Below are 24,422 nucleotides of genomic sequence, written 5' to 3' on the forward strand. Positions count from 1 at the left end.
CAGCCTCACAAGGGGGCACCAATGCCTTTTCATGACACGTAATGCCAGCATCCTACATACTTCTCTAGCCACAGTGAATCATGCCACCTGGCCACTATCAGCATTTAAAGATTCTCTTCCAGGGAAAGGTGTGTGTAAGACAGGTAAGGACAAAAGGACTCTCAGGTGATGTTCCCTTGGATGGAAGGTAAGTCTGGACGGTGACAGTAGAGGGTAGAATCTGGTCAACAGCCACAGGTTTGTAGCAAATCCATTTTTGTAAGTTGTAGGAGTCCCCTCTTCTGTAAACTGGAGTTGTGAGGGCCTCCCTGGTGGAGACATTCTGAGGACTGAATGCAATAAGGCACACAGGTCTGGCATAGGGCTCTGGTTTCTAGCAGGTACTCCATAGCATCACTTTCCCTTTCTTTCCTTTTTTTCCTTTCCTTTCCCCTCCCTCCCTCTCTCCTTCCTTCCTTCCTTTTCTTCCTTTCTTTCTTTCTGGTTTGTGAGGTAGGGTTTCACTCTAGGCCAGGCTGACCCGGAATTCACTATGTTGTCTCAGGGTGGCCTTGAACTCATGGTGACCCTCCTAACTTTTGCCTGAGTGCTGGGATTAAAGGCATGAGCCACCACGCCCAGCTCACTTTCCCTTTCTAGTCTCTGTGATGTTTCTTATACTGGCTGTTCCCTTCCACTGTCACATTCCTTCTCATCAAACTCCTGCCCAGTCTTTAGAACTCAATTTTACCACCATTTCTTCCAAGACTTTCTGGTTCCCTCAGCTGGACAGGCCCACTGCTTCCTGTTCAGTACTCCCACAGAGGGACATCTAGCCTGCCAAAGGACAAGGATCAGGGAAGACTTCCTGGAAGAAAAGGGATTCAACCAGGGCCCCCAAAGAAAGACAGATGAAGAATGGAGAAGGATTTCCAGGCAGAGGGAACTATGTATGCTGAGGTCAGGAAGCCAGAGGAAGCTTGGTGGGTCTGAGAGACCTCCGTGACCACTGTAGCAGAAACAGCACCACTGTGCTCCATCCTTACCCAGGTCTTCTCCACACAACTGCCTCATGTGTTTCTTTGTGTACAGCTTGCATGCCCAGCTGGAATTTCAAGTCCATCAGGAAAAGGACCTGATATCTTTCACCTCCAGCTCACTGTGACCACGGTTCTAACAAAGGCCAGATTCTGAGTTTCAAGATGGAAGAGATTGGCTATCTGATTCATTATGAAATCCCCAGCACCCAGCTAAATATAAAGTATTTGGGGGCTGGAGAGATGGCTTAGAGGTTAAGCACTTGCCTGTGAAGCCTAAGGACCCCGGTTCTAGGCTCTATTCCCCAGGACCCACGTTAGCCAGATGCACAAGGGGGCGCATGCATCTGGAATTGGTTTGCAGTGGCTAGAAGCCCTGGCGGGCCCATTCTCGCTCTCTCTCTATCTGCCTCTCTCTCTCTCTGTGTCACTCTCAAATAAATAAATAAAAATGAACAAAAAGTTGTTTAAAATATTTGGTACTTGGTAAATACTTCAGTACACATTTAATTGCTGAATGAATGCATGCAGAAATAGATGCATGAATGCAGACAGGCAAGGGTACAAGAGAGATGCACTCATGTATACATATACAAGGGTATAAAGAGTGATACATACGTCCCCCACATACACACATATACCACACACAATGGAGAAATTAACGAACGGACTGATTCATGCGTGAATTCCGAGTTCTCACATTCATCTGATCAAAGCACCGACGCCCAAGATCCCAAGCCCCGGCCTTATTAAGCCTCAGAGATTCCTATCTCATCTCGTCCTGGCCATTCAAAGCTCTTCTTATCCTCAGCAGCCCTGCTTTCATTGTGACAGAGGGCAGCAGGCCAGCTCCCCTCGGCCCCTCCACCCTGAGCTCCGGGAGCTCGCCAGATTCCCAGCCCTCTAGGAGGAGGTCAGCTGACCCAGTTGCCTGGCCCTCTTCTCCTGGGGAGACATTTTTACAGGAGCCTTCGATGGGAATTGTCAGCATTCCATTCTCCCAGAGAGTGGGATGTGAATCTGGCCCCAGTTTTTTTTTATTAATTACGAATTAATGCTACGCTGGGTGCTATTTTAGTGCACGCTTCCACCGAGGAAGGAACGCAGCCCGAGATCGCGCATCGCGCTCATTCCTTCTGCCGACTGGCTGTGTGAATATTTTTAGAAACCACACCCTCTGACAGAGGCCAGATCATTTCCTGGGCCAGATGTGCTCTCAAATCAACATCAGGCGGGGAAGGGAGAAAAGAACAAGCTACAGCGCTCGCACCACAACTGCAGGGACGTGACACATTTCAACAAGTAGCATCTTCAGAAATTTCTGGGTCACCGTCCCCCGTGCTTTATATATGAAGATGTGTGTGGGGGGAGAAACACATCTGGACGGTCCCCACAAGTTGGGGGGGGGGTCTGAGATGACCTTGCTGCTGACATCCATTTGGCTGGTAGCACGGCTGTACCCATGGTCCCTCAGGCCCGGGCATGGATGGTCCGGGGCTCTCAGGCACACAGAGGCCAGCTTGTGGCCATGTGTCTGCCTGCTTCTGTCAGCAAGCGTCCTTTTCTGAATCTGCTTCAGCAAAATGCTGAGTCAGGAAGAGTGGAGCCTGGTACAGCCAGAAGACGAGTCATCACCATCTGAAACGCGTTTCAGAAAACCTTGCAAGTGGGTGTGAGACGATGAAAAGAGAATGTGCCTGGAAGTCAAACATGTGGGTTCTAATCCTGGCTCATCACTCCTTTGCTCCAAAATCAAACAGTTCCACATGCCTACTGTGTGCCGGACTCCATGCAATGCTCTAAAGAAAGGAAGACACAACAAACTACCGAATTCCTGGTGAGATCTCTGACACCTCCCATACACTTTCTTGATTGGAAAATGATCCTAGTAAAATTCTTTCAAGCTCTGGAATTTCAATCTCAGTTGGATTCCTCAAAGAAGTAGAGAATCAATAAACAATAAATGACAAGAAGTGAGAAGAGGGCTGGAGAGATGGCTTAGCACTTAAGGCACTTGCCTGCGAAGCTTAAGGACTCATGTTCAACTCTCCAGGTCCCACATAAGCCAGACGCACAATGTGATGCAAGTGCACAAGGCTGTACGTGCACACAAGACGGTGCATGCATCTGGGGTTCGATTGCAGTGGCTGGAGGCCCTGACACGCCAATTCTCTCTCCCTCTCCCTCTTTCTCTCTCTGATAATAAAATTAAAAAGTGGGAAGATTTGATATGCTTTGAGAAAGAGTGTATGGGTGGGTGTGCATTCCTACTCTAGGAAATGACAGGAGCAGAGATTCCTAAGGAAATAAGGAAAAGACAGAGAAAGATAGGACCAAACCTTAATTTTGTGACATTCTATGTGTATGCTATTTGCCTACAGAATGCACAGGATTCTAGTTCAAGGACCTGGACCCTGGGAACAGTGAGAACCAACGTCATTGTCTTACTACAGCTTATGCAAATGAGCCATTCTTCCAGCTCCTGCCCCATTGTCCCCTGTATGATTGCTTTAAGAACTCTAGGCATTTTTCTCCTCCATTAAGGAATTGGATGACTCCACAGGAAGCTATGTGCCTTATCACTTCTGGGACTACATCATGGGACCGAGAGGTCACACTGTAGCACGGAATCCAATCCCCAGGAGAGAGGCTCGCATTCCTAGCCTTGTAAAGACTACATTTAGCTCTGAGAGCTCTGAGGGACAGGTGGCAGGAACCATCTGCAGGGAAAACCACCAAGTTCGATGATATAAACACTTAGAAGGCCAGGATCCAATTTTGCAGCCAGGGCCTAATGACCACTCCTCAGAATCGGGGCACCTTCCTCGCAGGTTGAACTTCTGGTTCAACTCTTCTTTCCAAAGGCCAGGTACTTACAGGCTCCTGGTGTAGGAATAGCTAAGGTCTGTGTGCCTCGACTCCATGGTTAGCTAAAATGGTCACATCTGTTACTGGCGTACTGAGACTGGGCATGGGCCGAGAGCCGTAGAAACTGCTCAGAAAACACTCATCAAAGACAACACTCAAAGAACCCCTAGAGATGAAATCAGCACTCTTACTTGACAGAAGGAGATAAGGCTCAGATTGATGAATATTTTTTTTTTCCCCCAAAATTGTACATCAGAAAGAGGCTGGGCTGCAACACAGTCTACCCAACTCCACAGCCACTGCTTTTAAGCTGGACTCATTTGTGCACAGAGCTTCACGGTATATAAACCCAAGCATCTCTCTTAGACCCCAGAGCAAGCCTGCAAGGGTGGGACGACCATCCCGCTTTGTAACTGAAGAAACAGGGTTACATGGCTTTCCCAGTGCAAGCTGCTAGCAAGCCCCACAGACAAGAATGGTTTTTCCTTACAGTGCTGAGGACTGAACCCAGGACCTCAGACATTTCAGGAAGTACTCTACCACTGAGCTATACCCCCAGTCCAGAATTTTCTTTTCAAAACAATTTTTTTTTTTTTACTAACAACTTCCATGATTGTAAACAATATCCCATGGTAATGCCCTCCCTCCCCCCACTTTCCTCTTTGAAACTCCATTTTCCATCATATCCCCCCCCCAATCATTGGTCATTATAGAAAAATGTAGCCACTTTGCCAGAAAGAGAGAAAAACCTAAGATTGCCCTTCCTGTTCCTGCACAGCACTGCTCTGAGCAACTATTTCCTCCTTGATCTATAGACCTCTAAAGGCAAAATCAACTGCCCTGTGGGAATCAGAGGTCATGGGATGCGTCTCCCATGGGCCTCTCACAGGATGACAGTGACTAACAGGTGCTGCCAATATCGGCAAACAGAACCCAGACCCCAAAGCAACTCCACCTTCCCAAGCAAGGAAGTGGTCCCACCATGCACCCCTCCACTGACAGCAACAAGAACAAAGAGGAAAAGGGGGCAAGATCGCTCATTCCCAGGCTTTGTCTGGGAGCCAGGGAGAAGGCATTCACGTCACAAGTGTCCAGTTGGAGGGCCCCCGTGGAGCTAGCAGTACTAGGGCCATTTCATAATGAAACTCGTGCGGCGAGCTCCGTTTATTTTGAAACCGTATTTGCTTATTTTGCAGACGTGATCTAAGGAACATTCAGAGAGCAACCCGGGAGGCCCTTGAACCCTGTCAGCCGGGCTGCGAGAACTTTCTCCAACTCCAGCAGCAGCCAGCAATAATAGTCTCCTTAAAAGTGAACTTGGGCTGGAGAGGCGGCTTTGTGGTTTGAGGCGCTTGTCTGCAAAGCCAAAGGACCCACGTTTGATTCCCCAGGACCGACAGATACACAAGACAGCACATTCATCTGTAGTTCGTTTGCAGCAGCTGGAAGCCCTGGAGCACCCGTACCCTCTCTCCCCCTACCCTCTCTCCTCTCTGCCTCTTTCCCTCTCAAATAAATAAAAACAAAACAAATTTTTAAAAAAGTGAACTCCATCGCTTGCCATTTCCCAACAGCAAACAACACCGCAGTCATGGTTTCATCCAGTTCCCGGTTCCATGGCTGTTTCAAGAGGTGGGAGAGTGGGGAGGGAGGAGCAAAAGACATGGGTGGGAAGTAACAGATGGGTGGCTGGGAAAGGAGCTCTAAGGTGGTCGGGTGTGCTGGCCCATGCCTGTTGTCCCCACACTTGGCAGGCAGAGGCAGGAGGATCAAGAGTTCCATGTCATCTTTGGCTACAAGAGACCCTATCTCAAAAGACAAAAAAATAAAAAGGGCTCTAAGTCTAAAGTAGTTTGAGGCTCCCTTAGTACATCCTACATAGTGATTCGAACTTGGGTTTGTAGGGTTCAAACCCCAATTCCTCTGCGTGCCACTGCTACCCTAGGTGACTTACTTGATTCATCTGGGCCTCACTTTCCCTGACGTAAATAAACAATATCTGTCCCATACATTGTCTTAAAGATTTCAAAGGGGAAAGTGGGGGTGGGGTGGGGAGAGAATTACCATGGGATATTGTTTACAATCATGGAAGTTGTCAATAAAAATAAAAAATAAATAAATGATGGGCTATAGCTGGACAAAAGCAAACTCAAGTAAAAAAAATAAATAAATAAATTTAAGGGACTTATCAGGCAAACAGGACGTGAAACACATATGAAATAACTATGTCTTTTTTTTTTTTTGCCTGCATGTGTATACAGCATTGTGTGGTGTGTGCACGCGTCTGCAGATGCTCAGGTCCCATGCACATGCACATGCACGCAGAGGCCAGAGTAAGGACACCCTGGGGTGTCTTTGCCCCATCCCCTCTGGAAGGGGATTACAGATGCGCATGGCTACATCCGGCTTTTGACACGGGATCTGTGGAGTCCACCATAGTGCTTTCTAGCCAGGAGGCCCTCGTGTGCTTAAGCAGTGAGGGCTCTTAACCACGGCACCACCTCCCCAGCTCTGAATGTCATCTTGACGGTAATGATTACAGACTGTGACTTCGTGAGGGCAGGGATGGTGTGTGTCAGTCGAGTCTTTTTAATCCCAGAAAGAAGCAAAATGTCTGGCATTCCATTGGAGATGCACTGATGCTTGTTGAACGAAACTGAATTGAACCCAGAGCTCAAGTTCAGTCTCTCCCACCACCTGCCTGCCAACACAGGAAGCGGGGCTGCCTGATCCCGGGCCACGGCCCACAGCAAGCTGGGCGGAGCCACGCCCGCCCGTCTGCAGTGCCCAGGCCTTGCCTATCAATCCACAGCAAGGCTCCAGCTTTACCTTGATGTTGCAGTTGTCATCGAGCAGTATATTTTCCAGCTTCAAGTCCCGGTGGACCACACCGTTCTGCAATGAGAAGACAGGGGAGAACTGAATGGGAGTCTGTGAGATGAGAGACAGAGCTGGGGCAGGGAGGGGGGGGGAAGGGAAGTCGAGGGAAACGTCTGACAGATGAAAGAAACGCGCCAGCCCCGGTGGTCTTCGCCTCCATCCTTCAGGACCGCTCCGGCTGTCAGGATGCTCCCCAGACAGCGACCAGCGACAGGAGAACATTAGTCACTTGCTGTGTGGTTAAGGGAAAAATGACTGGAATCCCTTCTCCCCCAGAGCCTGTAAACCAGCAGGGGGATTCTTTGTCAGGATGTAATTCCGCTGTGTGAAAGCAATGCAATCCCAGGCAGTGCAGACCCTGTCTGTCTGGAATGGGGTTGTAAGGTGCAGACCTTCTGGCTGAGGACTCAGGGCATGGGGCTCCCAGGCCTGCCGGTCAGCCTGTGTGCCTGCTTGTATCTTCCATGCTGGAATGGGACCTGCCCCAGTCTACCGAGCTTTGCCCTAAGAATACCAGGATAGTTCTCTTAAAATTTATTTATATTTATTTATTTGAGAGGGAGAGAAAAGCGGCAGTGAGGGGGAGAGAAACAGAGAGAGAGAGAGAGAGAGAGAGAAAGAGAGGCAGGGAGAGGGAGAGAATGAATGAATGGGCACATCAGGGCCTCTAGCCATTGCAAATAAACTTCAGATGCATGCACCACCTGTGCATCTGGCTTTACGTGGATGCTAGGGGATTGAACCTGGGTTCTTTGACTTTACGGGCAAATGCCTTAACCATTCAGCCATCTCTCCGGCCCCAGGATAGTTCTTAAGCAAGAGATGGAAAGACTTGAGCTTTCTTTTCAGCTCAGCAGAATTCGAGGCTGGATGAAAGGGGAGGGGTGGCTGTAGGCCAATGAGACCAGGACCCTTGATGAGTGCCACACGGGAATGGCCAGGCCAGGGGGCGGACAGTTAGCAACCAGCAGCTGGCCAGCTAGGGCTAGAGGTCTACCCAGCAGTAACACATGGCCTCTCCAATTCTCTTAAAGACCCAATTTTCTTTTGGGGGGTGGGTGGGCAAAGCAGAAAACTGAAAGAAGAGGCTGCTGGGGGTGCTGATGAATAAACAGCAGGGAATAGGTTCCCAACATAAGGACATCTGCGAGGGAAGCTGCTGTTTTGGGCAAGTGGACTGGCGTGTTTATAATTGATTTTTGTTGCTTATTTTCCTTGCTGTTAGATAGCATCTAATACCACCACAATCACAGGTTAGACAGATGACAACATGCATTTCTACTACTTCTGCTGCTCAAGCCCCTCAGGGTGGAGTTCTGAATTAAGAAAGGAACAAAAAGACGTCTCTTGCAAGAGAGGTATGGAGAACAAGGAAGCTGATTTTGTTTGATTTTTTTTAACTTATTTATTTGACAGCGACAGACACAGAGAGAAAGACAGATAGAGGGAGAGAGAGAATGGACGCGCCAGGGCTTCCAGCCTCTGCAAAAGAACTCCAGACGCGTGCGCCCCCTTGTGCATCTGGCTAACGTGGGACCTGGGGAACTGAGCCTCGAACCGGGGTTCTTAGGCTTCATAGGCAAGCGCTTAACCACTAAGCCATCTCTCCAGCCCTTTTGTTTGATTTTAAATTAAGCATGAGGAGCAGTTTGGTTCACATGGTGACATTCCTGGCTCTCATAATAAGATGGAAGAAAGCCCCATTCATGCAGAATGCGTGTGTTCACACACTTTAAATAATGAAAAAAATGGTCTGTGGGGTTTTCCATGACACCTAAGGATAAAATACTGTATGATTTGAGTTGTGAGTGCCTTTCGCATCCACAGAGAGGTCCAACAGTCTTCCCAAAGGACAACAATGTGGAGTTTGAATAATGGAGGTTTTCTCCTTCTCTTTCTGTTTGTGAATCCTCCACAATGAACAGATATCATTTTTCTGTTATGAAAAGCATCACATGGCACCATAAGAGCCCTCCACGGCCGAAGCGGAGGGCTGGGCTCAGCCCTACCTTGTGACAGTAGTGCACAGCGGACACGATCTGCCGAAAGAAGTGTCTGGTCTCCCTCTCACTGAGGCGTCTCCGCTCGCTGATGTAGTCATACAACTCCCCTTTGCTGGCATACTCCATGATGATCACAATCTTGTCTTTGTTCTCAAACACTGTGAAGGGGAAATGACAAACACCGTTTATCCTGAAGGCCCCTTTATAGGCACAGAGAGAGATGATGGAGATGTCACTGAACAGGGTGGGGTAGGGAAGCATGGGGTCAGGACTCAAATCTGTACAATGAGCACCGGGAGGACTTGAGGGCAAGTCCTCCAGCCACGTAGACAATGGCTGCCTTACGGGTCCTTGCCTTGTGATAAGGTGTGACTTTGCTAAGGATCCCCCAAGATCATTTCTCACCCCTCCCCTGCCACCAGTGCTGTTCACTCTAGACAGGAGAGTAGGGAATTCACAAACACAGCCACCATTGATCAACCATCTGAGAGACCCAACACCTGATCTAGGGCAAAACTTCTCACATCCCAGATGGATCTGTTTCTCATCTTGTTGTTCAAAGATGTCTGACTATGTTTCCCATCTCATTCAAAATAAATCCCAAAGTCCCTCATGCCCTCGGGTCCTTCTTAGCGAGTCCCCATCCACTCTGCACAGTCATTTCATCTGTCTCCTCTGCTTGGGTTTCCTGAGGGCTGATCGATTTTGCTCACTGAGCACCTAGCACCCAGAGCAAGACTGGGCAGGTTGCAGGGGCTTGGTAAGAACTTCTGACATGAGTGAGCTCAAGCGTCCGAGATGCATTCTGGACCACAGTCAGGAGTCACACACCACTTACTGTATATCAGGCTCATGTAAGGTTTGGCATGCCTGCTGTGTAAAGACTCATAGAAGCCATACAACAATCTGTCAGAATATTTGGAGTTTCACCATTCGAACAGCGAGGACATTGAGACGTGTGGAGGTGAGGCATGGCTCCCAAGAGTCAAGTGCAGGGGCATTTGACGAGACGGACTTTTGAAGAACTGAATGAAACCAGCTTGGCTCTGGCTTGCCAGCTTGGACAGGGACCCACGGAAGCAGAGTCTGGCGCCATGCCGAGCCCGCTGCGGTTCAGCCCCGGTCCTCCCCCTCGACCTCCATCCCTTGATGGAGAGCATTGCTCAGCAACGCTCTTCTCTCCCCAACTCAGACACTATCAAGCAGCGAAGATGGAAATCAGGGTTCTAGACAGACATCCAAGAGCCAACGCAAAGAAGCAGAAAGAGAGAAAGCCAAGGAAGGCAGACAGACTGTAGGCCCTCACCACCATATCAACCAAAGCCACACCATCGCCACCCAGGTCAAAGATGCCCTTGTGGCAAAGACAAAGCTAAGCAATGTCTGTCTTCAAATCTGCTCTGCTCAGGGATCATGATATTAAAAAAAGCTGTGTAGAGGTCCCCAACCTCTTTCTCCCCACCTCTCCCCCACCTTATCAACTTCTAATGTTCCCAGCATTCCAAAATTCTGACTGCATATCACTGTTGGCTATTCCTTGCACACATGTTCAGGCCAGGCTTCAGTTCCTCACCTCCCTGCCCCCCTCTCCCGATCTTCTCTCACCCCCACCCATCTCACCCCTACCAAGGTCACCTGCGGGGAACTCCAACTCACCAGTCAAGACTGTCCTCAAATGTATCTCCACACTACCTGCCTGCTGCCTCGTACCTCCTAGCCCGTACATGCCTCACAGCTATTTATTGCCCAGTTACACATCCCTGGCTTCTGCCTGGACAGTGAGTGTAGGTTGAGAGAACTAAAAGCCACAGTTCAGGAGCTAAGTAGAAATCCTCACTCTGCCTCTTGCTGCTTATGTGTCTCTAGGAAGTTGCTCATCTTCTTTGTGCTTATTTCATCAGATGTAAAATGTGAATGGAACCATGGGGCTGGAGAGATGGCTTAGCGGTTAAGCACTTGCCTGTGGAGCCTAAGAACCACAGTTAGAGGCTCAATTCCCCAGGACCCATGTTAGCCAGATGGACAAGGGGGAGCACGCGTCTGGAGTTTGCTTACAGTGGCTGGAGGCCCTGGTGCACCCATTCTCTCTTTCTCTCTTTCTCTCTCTGTCTGTCGCTCTCAAATAAATAAATAAAAATAAACAAAAAGAATTTAAATGTGAATAAAATTAGAAAGAGCTTCTCAGAATTAACGGGAGGATTTGGTGAGAGCAGCATGCTCAACAAAGGCACCAAGGCTGCACTTAAGAGCTTGCACTCAGTGATGCTGGCTGTTATTGTTGGGGTTAGTATTGCTAGCCTGGCACCAGGACAGACACAAACATTCAGTGAACAAATGAGTAAAACTGGAACCTGCCCCAGGCCTGGGTCTTCTATCCTCCCACACCTTGTCACTGGCTGCTACAAGCTCATCCCTCCCTCCCAGTTCCTTTTTGGCTCCTTTCAGTCCAGCCAAACCTCTCAGATAAAATGAAGAAGAAGGTGGGAGGAAGGCAGGAGGAGGGGAAGAGGGAACTGCCAGATAAAAATTGGCTGCCCAGGTGTCTGCTGGCCTCACCGTACCCTGCCTCCGAGGGTCCAGCCAGGATTTCAGCCTGGTGTGCTCTTTTCATGAACAACAAACTCTGGAAAGTGGAAAAGCTGCATTGGGATAGGGATGCGTGGCTGGGACTGCAAAAATGATGGAGTGATGTACCCCGGAAGGGAAACAGCAGTTTTCTAATTTCTAAAAGGGGAGAAGACAGAACGAGGAAAAACAAACAAGGGCCTCACAGCCCAGAGTGTGGCGCACCACTGGCCCTTCGGACACCGCCATCTGTCATCCAAAGATTAGGCAGCTTGGGCTGGAGGGATGGTTTAGCGGTTAAGGCGTTTGCCTGCAAGGCCAAAGGACCCAGGTTCGATTCCCCAGAACCCACACTGGCCAGATGCACAAGGGAGCGCATGCATCTGGAGTTCGTTTGCAGTGGCTGAAGGCCCTGGTGCACCCATTCTCTCACTCTCTCTCCCTCTTTCTCTGTCAAATAAGTAAGTAAGTAAATAAATAAATAAATAAATAAATAGGCGGCTGGCCAGGCAGATACACAACTGTTCCAGTGACTGACTCTTCCCTTTCCCACTGACTGACTTACTCAGCTCATTGTAACAAATATTTCACTAAGCAGCTTCCATCAGTATGGTTTCCTGGCTCTACTTCTAAACATCCGGGGTTCAGCCACTTGTGTCACCCCCACCCCCAAGCCCCACCTTCTTGGTCTCCAGCCCTTCTCTCAGCTGGTGATGCCTGAGGAGGGGCGGAGAGTCAGTTGCGCATGCCTGTTGTCGGCACTACAGCCTGGGAAAAAGGGTTCCACGACCACACACAGGTGAAATGTTTGGAAAATACTTGGGCCTGAGTTGGACGCCTTTTGGACAGCCAGTTTCCTGACCTCAGAGTTCTACAGGAGGACCAGGCTGCCTTTATGCCCCTACTGACATCCAGAGGAATGAGTCCAGACCCAGTGTAAGCGACACTGGGTGTGTGTGTGTGACAGTACCTGACTGACAAAGTCACCCTTCGTTGTCATGGGAGGGGTAGCAGGACAGACTCCTGGAGGAGTCCATGTGGACATGGCCAGCCCTGGCTCTGGGACACCGCCCCTCACTCTCCATCGCAAGCAGCCCAAGTCTCACGGTCCAGGTCTTGAGTGTCACCTTGGATGAGCTAAATGCCAATGAGAATTTTGCATCTGTAGCAGAAAAACTCATTAAGGAGGCCGAAGCTTCTTGAGCCCTTTCTTAACAATAGCATCATGTGCTGTGGGCCTACTACGTGCTGCCTGACATTTTGCAGGAACGATGTCACACGGGCATGGTGGCTCAAGTCTTCTCTTTTCAGAAATGAAAACACCTGGAGGCAAAGCTTATAGCAACTGCCACGGTTACAGAGTGCGTGGGCAATCTGACTACAGACCCCAAGCTCAGACTCCATCCCCATCCCTATACAGTAATCCTCCTGACCTCATGATCCTCATCCAGCAGTGAGACTGAAAAAAGTTGAGGGGGGCTCCATGAGCTCACCTCAGCACAACGCAGTGCTCAATACACAGGGGAGACCCTCATAACGCCCTCACCTACTTATTGGGCATCTCTGGCATGACAACACTCTAAGAGCTATTGCCATCACTCTTTAAAACATGCCACAGCTGCCACAGAAACAAGGGGCTTTGGAGCAGGAAGAACTAATGATCACCTATTTTTCCCCCAAATAGCCCAGAATGTATAATGGGCAAGAGTAAGGTCTTGGGAATTTTCAATGAAGAATGGTCGGCTTCCGCACCCCCAGCCTGAGTCCCCTTGCCCATGGTTAAGGTCAGTATCAGCAAGGTGATAGGAACAGTCACGGTCATTCTTCTGGTAAAATGGGCTGCTTCCCTTGGGCATTTTTACAACTGGTTATTTATAAACTCAGAAGTCTTGTCTGTGTTTATGTTATTAGTCACTAGCTAAAGCTTATTTTCTACCAGTTGGGAAGGGCTTCCTTTCTGAAAAATGAAAGCCTGAGTCTCTTGGCCAGACAGTTTCACCCAGAAGCCCAGTGGCTCCAGAATGGTAAGGAAAACTGTGGCCCTTGACATGCCAGGCCTGCCAGGATGCCAGGATGCTCTGTGGCACACAGCGCGGGTTTTTTTTTTAATTTTTTTGTTTATTTATTTTTATTTATTTGAAAGTGGCAGACAGAGAAAGAGGCAGATAGAGAGAGAGAGACAATGGGCGCGCCAGGGCCTCCAGCCACTGCAAACAATCTCCAGACGCATGCGCCCCCTTGTGCATCTGGCTAACGTTGGTCCTGGGGAATCGAGCCTCGAACCGGGGTCCTTAGGCTTCATAGGCGAGCACTTAACCGCTAAGCCATCTCTCCAGCCCCAGCGTGGGTTTTAACAAAGCATCAAAGTTGCATAAAGCACCTACTGGGTGGATGGCCTGGGGGATCACTAGAGAAGATGCTTAGACAAGAGTAGGAGGGATGAAAGGCCAAGCACGAGAAGGGCAGCAAGCAGGAACGCTAGCTACCAGCTGCTGGTGGGTGCCAGGGAATAGGAAAAGAGCTGGAAGAGGGCTAAGGGTACAACACTAAGGCTGTGCATGACCGAAGGAGTTCCCAGGCACTCAGGTGACCAGACATCGCTAAGGACAGTGAGAGAGATGGAAAGGAGAGCCAGGGTAGCACCCCGGTACCCAGACCTAAGAACCAGTCCAAGGCTCACTTCTTCACACCTTTCCCAGACAGTGAGCTCACCTTCCCTAACAGGAAGAGTCAGCTGTCGCTCACCAGTGACCACAAGCCACAGGCTAAACATTCAACTTCTGGAAATGGTCCTATGAAGCAGGCCCAGGGACAAGGAATGTTGCAGATATTTTTTGGATTTGGGAATATTAGCATACTCAGTCTTGGGGATGCAAGTCTAAATGTGAACCTCATTCATTTCTTGATACTTTATCCCCATATCCAGAGAGTAATTTTATCTAATGTTTTAAAATAATTTTATGTGCAGAGGAAAGTTGGGTGGTGGGTAATCGTCGACTTGGCACCACAATGGTGCTCAAGAAGTTTTGGATATTGGAGCACCTCAAATTTCAGGCTTTTGGATTAGGTATGGTCAACCTGTGTCAAAGAACAACACTGCCTGCACCCTTCATTCACACTCTTATGGCCATCTCCCTGGGGGTATAAATAAACCTGTATTGCAAATATGTTGATAGTAAGCAAATATCATGGATAAGCTTTGCTAAATATTTTTCATTTTTATTTATTTATTTGAGAGAGGCAGATAGAGAGGGAGGGAGAGAATGGGCACGCCAGGGCCTCCAGCCACTGCAAACAAACTCCAGACGCATGCACCATGTGCATCTGGCTTACGTGGGTCTTGGGGAATCGGATCTGGGTCCTCTGACTTTGGAGGCAAGTGCCTTAACTGCCAAGCCATCCCTCCAGCCCCAAGCTTTGCTACTTTTGAGGCTAACTAAAAAGAACCATTTACTGGACATTCTTTGGCATCTGGCTGTAAAAGCCCAACATAATGCTACTGAAAATAATCCACATTGGCCCACATAGATGTAGAGTCTCCATTATCAGGGCTAGGAGTATTCCATCCTCCATCGTGTGGCTGTGTCACACGGTTTATCCATTCCACTGCTGACAGACGTCGGGCTGCTTCCCATTGAGGGTCATGAAGAGCAATGTTGCTATGAATGTTCTTGTGCCTATCTTTTGATGCCTGTCTATAGACATTGATGTTAAAAGAGTGATACCCAATAATAATTCGAATTCAAATCTCTGTGACTCAGAATTGTTTCATTTGGGCTGGGGAGATGTCTCAAAGGGTAAAAAGCACTTGCCACACAAATGTGGGAACTCTGAGTTCAGATCCCTAGCGCCCATGTAAATGCCAGATGGGCATGATAACCTGCCTGGAATCCCAGCACTTGGGAGACAGAAAGAGGGGGTCCCTGGGACGAGCTGGCTAGCTAGACTAACCAACTTGGCTGGTTCTGGCTTCATCAAGTCAGACAACGCTCTCTCAATAAACCAGGGGATCAAGGAAGACACCAGATGACAATCTGGCCTCGACATGCACAATATACATATGCAAACACACGTAAACACACACACCGCACCCATATGCACATACCACACACACACCCCACAAAAGTGCGTGGTTTTGTCACAACTCCTCCCCCATCCCACAACACTTCCCTTGCACCGCACTCAGCAACCAGCTCTTGATTAAATAAAAGCCCCCCTCACATCCTTTCCTGAAAAGGCTTCCTTTCAGCCCAGGAAGCATTTTGTGGAACGTTAAAGAGGCTACAAAAACAGTTGTAAGGCACAGTCTCTGTCCTCAAGGAGTACTTTTTTTTTCCTAGTTGGAAATAACTGGAACTATACAGTAAGTAAATACCCCAAGAGCATCCTGGGCACTACACATTTCCAGTACCTAAGGATGAGAGAGAAAGACCAGCAAGGTGAGTGTGAATGTGCCTGAAAAAGAGGTCTAGAGAAAGTGAGTATTCCTAGAGGAATGAACCAGCCAAAATGGTTTGTTTGTTCTCATGAGACACCTCACCATTGTTTTGGCATGTCCTAACATAGCCAAACGTCCCCCCTTTTCTCCCACTGAAGAGACTTCCCTCTTCCCAGACACAAACTCGAATGACTTTTCTTGTTTTCTGTTTATTTTCCATTTCAAGGGAGAGTGGGGACTGGTTGCTATAGCAACAGCTGCTTCCCCCAAATGAATCCTGAATTTCATCAGATGTTCACAGTGACAGTCCGGTTCTGATTGTCTGGCTTTCACAATCAAGCTAATTACCAGACTCCTAATGATTCCCTCCTGCCGCCCTGGAGGTTAATAACCCGACTTGTATAACTTGAGAAAATGTGCATTGTAAAAACAATACGCCTGGCCTGACAGAAAAGGTGCTGAGTGAGGTGACGAGACTGCAATGTTTAACCATCCACTGGCCATTTTAGATCCAGCGGAGCACACCCGAGGCCATTTAGCAGGAAAATGGGCTGCGGATCAGCTTACAGGGTGCTCTTGGATGAAAGAAGGTTCTGGAAAAAGGTGAAAATGAGGGACAACTTTCTGGTTTGCATGCACTCTCAAGAGAGGAAGATTAGCTTGTTTGGTTTTAAACAAAAGGACCAAGGGCTTAGGAAGAAACCAGTCAGGATTCTATGTATGGTTTTACCTTCTCACTAAATTGGTTCCAGGGTGTTGCCATACCCACCAGGGTGCAGCAGCATTTTTATCACTGTCCTCAAACCTCAGAGAGAACTACCTTTCCACTCCCAAGGGTGCACTTTCATGAAAGGCCACAACAATCCTCACAGACAGTAGCTTGTTTTTCATTTCAGAAATGGTGTGATCTTTCTTCGAAAGAACTGTCTGCCACCTAATTAGATCCTGGAGTCATTACAGAATTGATTCTTCAAATTTGTACTCCAGAGAACTCAACTGCAAACACCTCATGAGCTCATGGTCCTCTGATGTCTGGAGTCTGGAAGCCCGCAGCAGGGAGGGTGAGAAAATCCCACCAGACTGCCGGCTCCCCATTGTCAATGGGGTGGTCAGAGTTGAGTCACTGTTTCCTGGTTTGGACAATGGAAGGCTTTTTAGTTTACTCTGCCTTTTCACACACTAAACCTCCTTTTGGATATTGGCTGGCATGCCCAAGAAGAACCACAGCCAGCCCAGCCACTGCCAGCAGCGGGCTTAAGGGAATTTAGAAGATGGGACAAAAGTATAGGCGTGGTGGCACACACTTGTACTTCCAACATTCAGGAGACTGAGGAAGGAGGATTGTCGCTAGTTAAGGGACAGCCTGGGTTACAGAGTGAGATAGCTCAGACAGTAACACGCACGCGCACTTGAGTTCCAACAACTGAGCAGAACTCTCATAACTATCACTGGATGAAGCAAAAGACCTCAAGTGAGATGCACTGAACTTCTGGGGGGAGGGGGACCTTAAAATGTGCTGTTCTAAACCAGGCTATGCAGACAGACTTGATTCTTCTCCCCAAGACCCCTGCAGAGAGGTTTACTGGGGGTGGAGGGTCCTGGATCACCGCGGGCCACCTCAAGGTGGGATGACTAAGCCAAAGTCCATCACTCTTCTGGTGTACCCGTGTGGGTACCATGTTCAGCTGAGTCACTCTGAGGAGCTCCTCGTCAACTCTCACCTGGAGTCTCCCCCGTGGGACAGCACAGGGCAGAGGTTGGTTAAGAGTCTTACCTCTTGGGGGCAGGTTACTGGGGTTCAAATCCACCCTGATACCTATCAAGCAGGGTGACCTCGGCAAGCAGCTTAGCCTGTCTTTGCCTCCGGTTTCTCCAACTATACAAACCAAGCCTCTGCCTGTAGCCTTACTGTGAGGACTGGGCCAGTGCACAGCAAGCCCACACAGGAGTGCCAGCCGTCACGAGTGGCGGCAAACCCAGTGTGAGAAAGAACAAACGGAGACACACCAGTATCCCAGCCACGATCATGGACCCATACCTGAGAACACATTTTCATCTTGGGCTGTGGGTGTAACACGGGAGGAGATGGTGAATGGTGAGGACCGTGGGCTAGCATTCACAGACAACAGAGGATGCCGGTGGCCCACTGCAAAGGCTGAAGTGACCGTACAGTTCACTTAACTAGGGTTTCTGTCCCAAGTCCCCGGTGCTGTCCAAACATAGCCATCTATCCTCAAAGCCCCAGTGCTTGGAGATGAACCCACTGTCAGAAATCCTGGAGGTAGGGGAAGTACAAATTCAACTCCAGACTGCGAGCTAGAAGTTACAGCTCTTGCAGTCGACCCCCACTCCATTTCTCAAGCCCTCTGCTGCTCTTCCGTGTCCTTTTAGAAGCCTTCAGAACGCATGCTCTTGATGGGCCTAAGCAAATGCTGCAAGCCATCCCAGTTCATTTTGAAAGGCTACGTTAAATGCAGTATCGTTTCTTTTTTCTTCTTTAGAAAATTAGCTTTAAGTACAAGTGGTATTATTTAAGGCACCAGAAAATACTGAATTCCAGGAAACCCAGGAGGGCGAGGCAGGACAGCCAGGGAGTAGCGTAAATTTTCAGTTTGTTTTATTTGTAATCTCCGGCCTCTAGAAAAATGACTTGGGTGTAATCAAATGAAAATAACACACTTGAAGGTCAAATAGGTAACTTAATAGGAAACTCATTAAAAACGTGGCTGGACAGACTCAACAGCTAAAGAGCTCATGCCTAGCGTTAAAAGTGGAGAAAACTTTTATGACCAGGCACCAGTCCTTTTGCTTGGGTCCAGCCTGCAGGGACTCTGTGGGGAACTTGAGAACCTGGCGGCAATTTGCTATGGGCTCAAAAGAGCAAACATAAACACAACAGACCCCTTCGCCAAGTTCAAGAGACTCTTTCACAGGACTCTGGGTCATCCCTGAGGAAGGCAGCCTTCAAACGGTTAATGAAGTCAACCTTAACCCAAAGGTGTCGCCTACTCGGTGACTGCTGCCAGTCACCCATTCTTGGACTCACTGACGACAGATGGCCAGACCAGGACAAGGGTCCCACACAAGGCTCACTGTCCTCTTGGTCACAGGGGTCACACCATTTTTCTCAGCCTGGCCAATTCCATCAGAAGCCTCGGGGGTGAAGCGAGCATCTGAGGTGCACCTGGCAAACACAATCACCATCTGAGTGATGTGGCCTCGGCCACAAGGTACATCTCACTAATCGCTAGACATCACATCAGGAATCAACAATACCATCGATCAAGCAGCTCCCAGCACATGCTTGGTGACTTTATTCATTAGCTCATGTAATCCTACAGTCTCATATATATGGTAGCTGGTTAACGTCCCGTTGTATAGATCACTCCTCCATCGACCCAGTCTCCTGATTGCCCCTCTACAGTTCTGGATTTTTGGAACACAGATTCAATAAGAGACAAGAGGGATATTCCCTTCTGGAAGGATCTATCAAACCTCAGGAGGAATAGATATCTTTTTAAAAATTCTATTTCACAAGATTTTATTTATTTGTCTGTTAGCAAGCGAAGAAAAAGAAAACGGAGCAGGAGAGATGGCTTAGCAGTTAAGATGCTTGCCTGCAACGCCTAAGGACCCATGTTCGACTCTCCAGGTCCCACATAAGCCAGACACATGAGGTGATGCAAACATGCAAGGTCACATGCGCACAAGGTGGTGCACATATCTGGAGTTTGACTGCAGTGGCTGGAGGCTCTGGATCACCAATTCTCTCTATCTCTTTCATAAAAAAATTACAAGAAAGAAAGAGAAAGAGAGAGAGAAAAAGGGAGAGAAAGAAAGAATTAAAGGAAAAGGAAAAGAAAAAGAAGGAAGGAAGGGAAAGAAAAAGGGAGAATGGGTACCCTAAAGTCTCTTGCTGCTTCAAAGACTTTACATAGGTGCTGGGGAACTGAACCTGGGCCAACAGGCTTTGCAAGTAAGCTCCTTTAACCACTTAGCCATCTCCCCTGCTCCAAAAGAGAATGCTTTAATGTAATCTTTAGAAAGGTGAGTTGAACTTTTTACTAACAGTAAACTCATCCAAAGTGCTTTCAAGCTAGGAATCCAGTCTGTCTGAGAACACAGACTCTTTCAACTTCTCCAGGGCCACAGGTATAAAGCTCATCAGGCAGGGCGGAGATTGACATGCATGTCAAAAGATGCATGCTTGTCTATTTCATTCATTTCTTTTTCAAGTTTGAGAAAATCAACAAAGAGAGTTATCACAGCTAATGCATGACACATAAACCGCTTTCCATGTCCTTGAAAGTCAGGATGCCCCTTATCTGAGATAAGAGATGAAAAGGCTGACCCTAGCCAGTGCATCACAATACAAAGGGCCAATAAAGGGATGCAATCGCCCCAGGCCAGGAAGAGAGACTTCCAGAACTGGAAACCCAGAGTACCCACGGAGGCCCAGGCTGGAACTCCCCCACTGCCCCCTTTTTGCTTTCACAGGCTGGACTATTCCCAGATGGGGTGTTTGAGTTCCTAAAGTGTTGTGCAGTAAAGATGTGCGTCCCTAGCGTGTTTGCAGATTGGGTCTCCTAGGCTTTCAAAAGGGAAGACGGGGTGAGACTCCCCGCCTTTGATGTCTGAACTCAGTCCTGAAATCAAAACTTCAGGCAAAAAACCGTTTTTATCTCTTCCATCCTAGGCAACCAAGTTGAAAGCTCTGGAGGGCACTTCCTCTTTTTAGTTGATCTCCCCCCCACCCCCATATTGTCAATTATCTCCCTGCTGAGAGAATGGAATTCCTTTGACTAGGATCCAGGGGTCCTCTGAGATGCTAAGATTTCTTTCCTTTCTCCTGATAGGTGATCCTAGCATCACACACCAGAAAGTGAGTCTCTCCTCTTCTGGACATAGCACCAGAAGCTGGAGGTGGTTAGTGCCTACCCAGAGTTGACAAATTTGAGGCTAAATCACCTTCACTGGAAGGTCAAGAGGACAGTTCACCCCAGGGGCTACTTCCAGAAAGACACATTTGGAAGGAATTTCACTTGTGATGTGGGGAAGGCAGAGCTGACTCGGAAGTCACCTGATGAGCCCGAGGGAACTGCAAAGGATATATAAACAGCTTCCCTGGCCCCTGGGCTCTGCAGCTTAGAAAATACTACATCTGTGGCCTTGCCCCCCGCCCCCCGCCCCCGACCCCCGTGGACCACAAACTTAGGTTACGATTGTCAGTCCAGAGCAACACTATCCCCAACACACCACCAAAGAGCTGTTTCAACAATCCAACCCATACTTACAAACTCGTGCAACCTTAGAAAAATGAACTTTTACCTCTAAACCAAATTTCCTATAAAAGGAGGTAACGTCTCCAGTTATTTTTTTGTTTGGGAGGAGTTTGAGGTAGGGTTTCTTTCACTCTAATCTAGGCTGACCTGGAATTCACTCTGTATTCTCAGGGTGGCCTTGACCTCACAGCAATCCTCCTACCTCTGCCTCTCAAGTGCTGGGATTAAAGGCGTGCACCACCATGCCCAGCTTTCCAGTTACTTTTTTATTGAGAGCTTTAATGTAATGGACATAGTCATTTGATCACGTTCCTGCCCCTTTATCCTTTTCTTTGCCTCCTCTTTCCTTCTCCCCATCTCCTAAGAACCCGCCTCTTTCAAGGCAGCCCTTCTGTTTTGTCGTCTCTTTTGTTTTATCCTCCATCCTCCATGTCACAGTGTTGATAGGCTCAGACTCGTGCTTGTTTTGTGAGGGTATCTGTGTGGTCATAAATGCACCACTTGGTACATGTCCAGAGAATGGCACCAAAACAGAGGTGCTGACAGTTCATGTTTCACAGATATAAGGACTAAATGGCAATACATGTCCATCTCCTAACGCAGGACACATACTCTGTAACTCCTACCTGCTAGTAGTATAATGTTTCTACATCATAAAATATATTTAATTAATATATAAAATAATCATTTAACATTATTTATTTATTAATACATAAATATATCAATATTACAAAATATGTGAACATAATACAAATAAACACTTTAAAGTATAAATCAAAATACTATTTCTTCCTCAAAACCTTCCAATAGCTGCCCATTTCTGGTGCAGAATCCACACTCCCTCCTTTTTTTTTTAAATTGAAAAAAAAATTTATTTATTTGAAAGCAGAGAGAGATATAGAGAAAAGAGATAGACAAAGAGAATGAGAATGGGCTTGTCAGGGCCCCCAGCCACTGCAAACGCATGCGCCCCCTGTGCATCTAGCTAACATGGGTCCTGGGGAATCGAACCTGGGTCCTTAGGCTTGGGCAGACAAGCGCCTTAACCACTAAGCCATCTCTCCATCCCTACCCTCCCTTCTTTAGTGCACATGGTCCAGACCTGGCTCTCTATCTTCCACCCTCCTTCTCATCCCTGCCTCAGCCTAGCCTCGCAGGCGCTCAGTCACTTCCCTCAGACACCAGCTCCTCCCTCCTCTGAGCACACCAGGCTCCCTTTGCCTGGAAGGTCCAGCTTCTCCCAAGGGCTCCGACCCTGCCTCGCTCAGGACTCAACGTGGGAATCAGTTGATCAAAATTTACTCAGCTCAAAAGTCAGTCCGAAAAGCCTCCCAGGGCCATGTTGTCTGTTCCCTTCGTTGACTTCCTGGCTCCGCTCCTTACATGTCGGCTCCAAGAAGATGGGCGCTTGCTTCGTTTGTCCTCACATTCCCAGTATTTAGACCAGAGCATTTGTTAATGAGTGAATCCCCTCTCAGAGACTGTTGTGTTCCACCATCACCACCAGCGCAAAACAAGATGGGGTCCTGCCCTCACAAGAACCCGTGAGGGACTACGCAGCATATTGCTGCTGGCATGAGTGTGTGTACATTTGTGCACGCTCAGGCACCTGTGTGTATAGTTAATTATAAAGATCCTCACCGAAGAAGAAACTATAAAGTTATTTAATAGCGTCTATTCACTTTGGCTAGTGTCCAAATAGCCACTTAGGTGTTTTTCACTAAGCAAATGAATGCACATGCGCACTCAGACAGGCTCTTGATTGGCCTGTCATCCACCAGCTTCCAGAGAAGGTTCCCTCCCTTCTGTGAGTAGCAGGAAACTGGCATGCAAAACCAAAGACACTGACCCCCGCCCCCACCCACGGCTGCAGAACTCCCTGATTCTGCCACGCTGAGGACTGCACACAGGCAGAACGATCGGGAAAGAAAAAGAGACCAAACACTGGTAGCTGCCAGGCCATCAGAGCAAGACTCAAAGCCCAGAAGCAGAGGAGAGGCCCTGCGGAGAACACAAATGGAGCCCAAGAGGTCTGGGCATTACGGCCACCAGCTAGTGACATCCAATATGATGGGCCAAGGTTTATCCCTGCTCAAAATGCCTGTGGAAGGCTTAATTCCATGTACCTTAGAAGGTGACTCTATCTCACTGTCTTCACCAAGGCAATTAAGTTAAAATGAGATCATTACATAACACAGCACTGTGTTATGACAGCCCAAGCACATTAGTACAGACAGAAAAATCACTCAAATCCCAGAGCCTCAATCTCCTCAGCTACCAAATGGGAACACCTGGCCTGCCCATTTCACCAGTTTGCTGTGAGGACCCAAGCAGAATGGGTGTGGGAGACCTCTGTAAACTAGAGAGGGTCCTACAGCGGACCCTGGGATCGCAAACTCCACCCACAAAGCTGGGTCCTGGGATGCTAGGGACCAGGGAATGTGGGGTCACGGTCAGAGAGGTGTGAGGGCTGGAACACAGCCTTGTCAAACTCTTGTTCCTGGTCCTCAGGGAAGGGAGAGGAGCTGCCCTCCTCCACAGTTATTTAGTGGATGTGGGAGAAGCAGAACTTGTGTGGGAGAAGGGAAAGGGAACAGAACAGAAACGAGAAATCTCTTAAGAAATGGAAAGAGAAGAAAGACCACATGTAAGTCCCAGGGGTTTTATCTGCATGGAACTTGCAGGTCAGAACTTCTTTAAGGCAATGAGCTTTCTTTGACTACTGGTGGGTAGAAATTCCTTTGAGTGTCTCTCAATAAATAAAAGCTACATGTCTTCTCCCCAGAAAAACATCAACCGGTGCATGTGAAACCTAAAACGTGATGCACCAGTACCGTTTTCTGAAATGATGAGGATGTTCTACATACAGTCTGGTAGCCACTGGCCATTCGTGGTCACTGTGAGATATAATTTTACTGTCCCCAACTGTCTTTTTTGAGTTCCTATTTATATTGTGCCATTTAATTCTATCAACAGCTCTATTCAATAGACCCGTCATTTTTGTGTGTGTGTGTGTGTGTGTGTGTGTGTTACTATATACTGGACCTAGGGTTAGGCTAGTGCTCTACTACTGAATCATGTCCCCAGACCTGTCATCCCTATCTTATAGGTATAGTTAGTGAGGTCTGCCACTTTTTCCAAAGTCTCATAGGCCACAGTGGAGGATTTCAAACTGAAACTCAATTCTGACAGGCATGCAAAATCAAGCCCTTCCCAGACTCCCTAAAAGTCACTCTAAGCCCCTCCTGAGGCCCTGAAAGAAATTAATCCTAGTCATTGAAAGAATTTAAACTCACACAGGTTTTTAACTTTAAAGTTATAGTGCAGAGGCTTCTCTTCTTCTGGAATACTCCAGCAGAGAGCTGAATTT

At 48.1% G+C, this 24,422-nt stretch overlaps 1 protein-coding gene across 2 annotated transcripts in view; it reads right to left on the minus strand.

Annotated features, from left to right (window-relative positions):
* Positions 1-24,422, minus strand: part of Nuak1 (NUAK family kinase 1) — a 76,485-nt gene that overhangs the window by 14,974 nt on the left and 37,089 nt on the right. For both annotated transcript variants that reach the window (XM_045151960.1, XM_004650236.2), the window contains exons 3-4: positions 8,774-8,925; positions 6,714-6,779 (exon numbers count right to left, since the gene is read on the minus strand). In XM_045151960.1, the coding sequence (XP_045007895.1) occupies positions 6,714-6,779; positions 8,774-8,925 (218 nt within the window). The remainder of the gene's footprint in view (positions 1-6,713; positions 6,780-8,773; positions 8,926-24,422) is intronic.

This window comes from Jaculus jaculus, chromosome 6 (genome assembly GCF_020740685.1).
Source record: "Jaculus jaculus isolate mJacJac1 chromosome 6, mJacJac1.mat.Y.cur, whole genome shotgun sequence".
Taxonomy (NCBI): Eukaryota; Metazoa; Chordata; class Mammalia; order Rodentia; family Dipodidae; genus Jaculus; species Jaculus jaculus.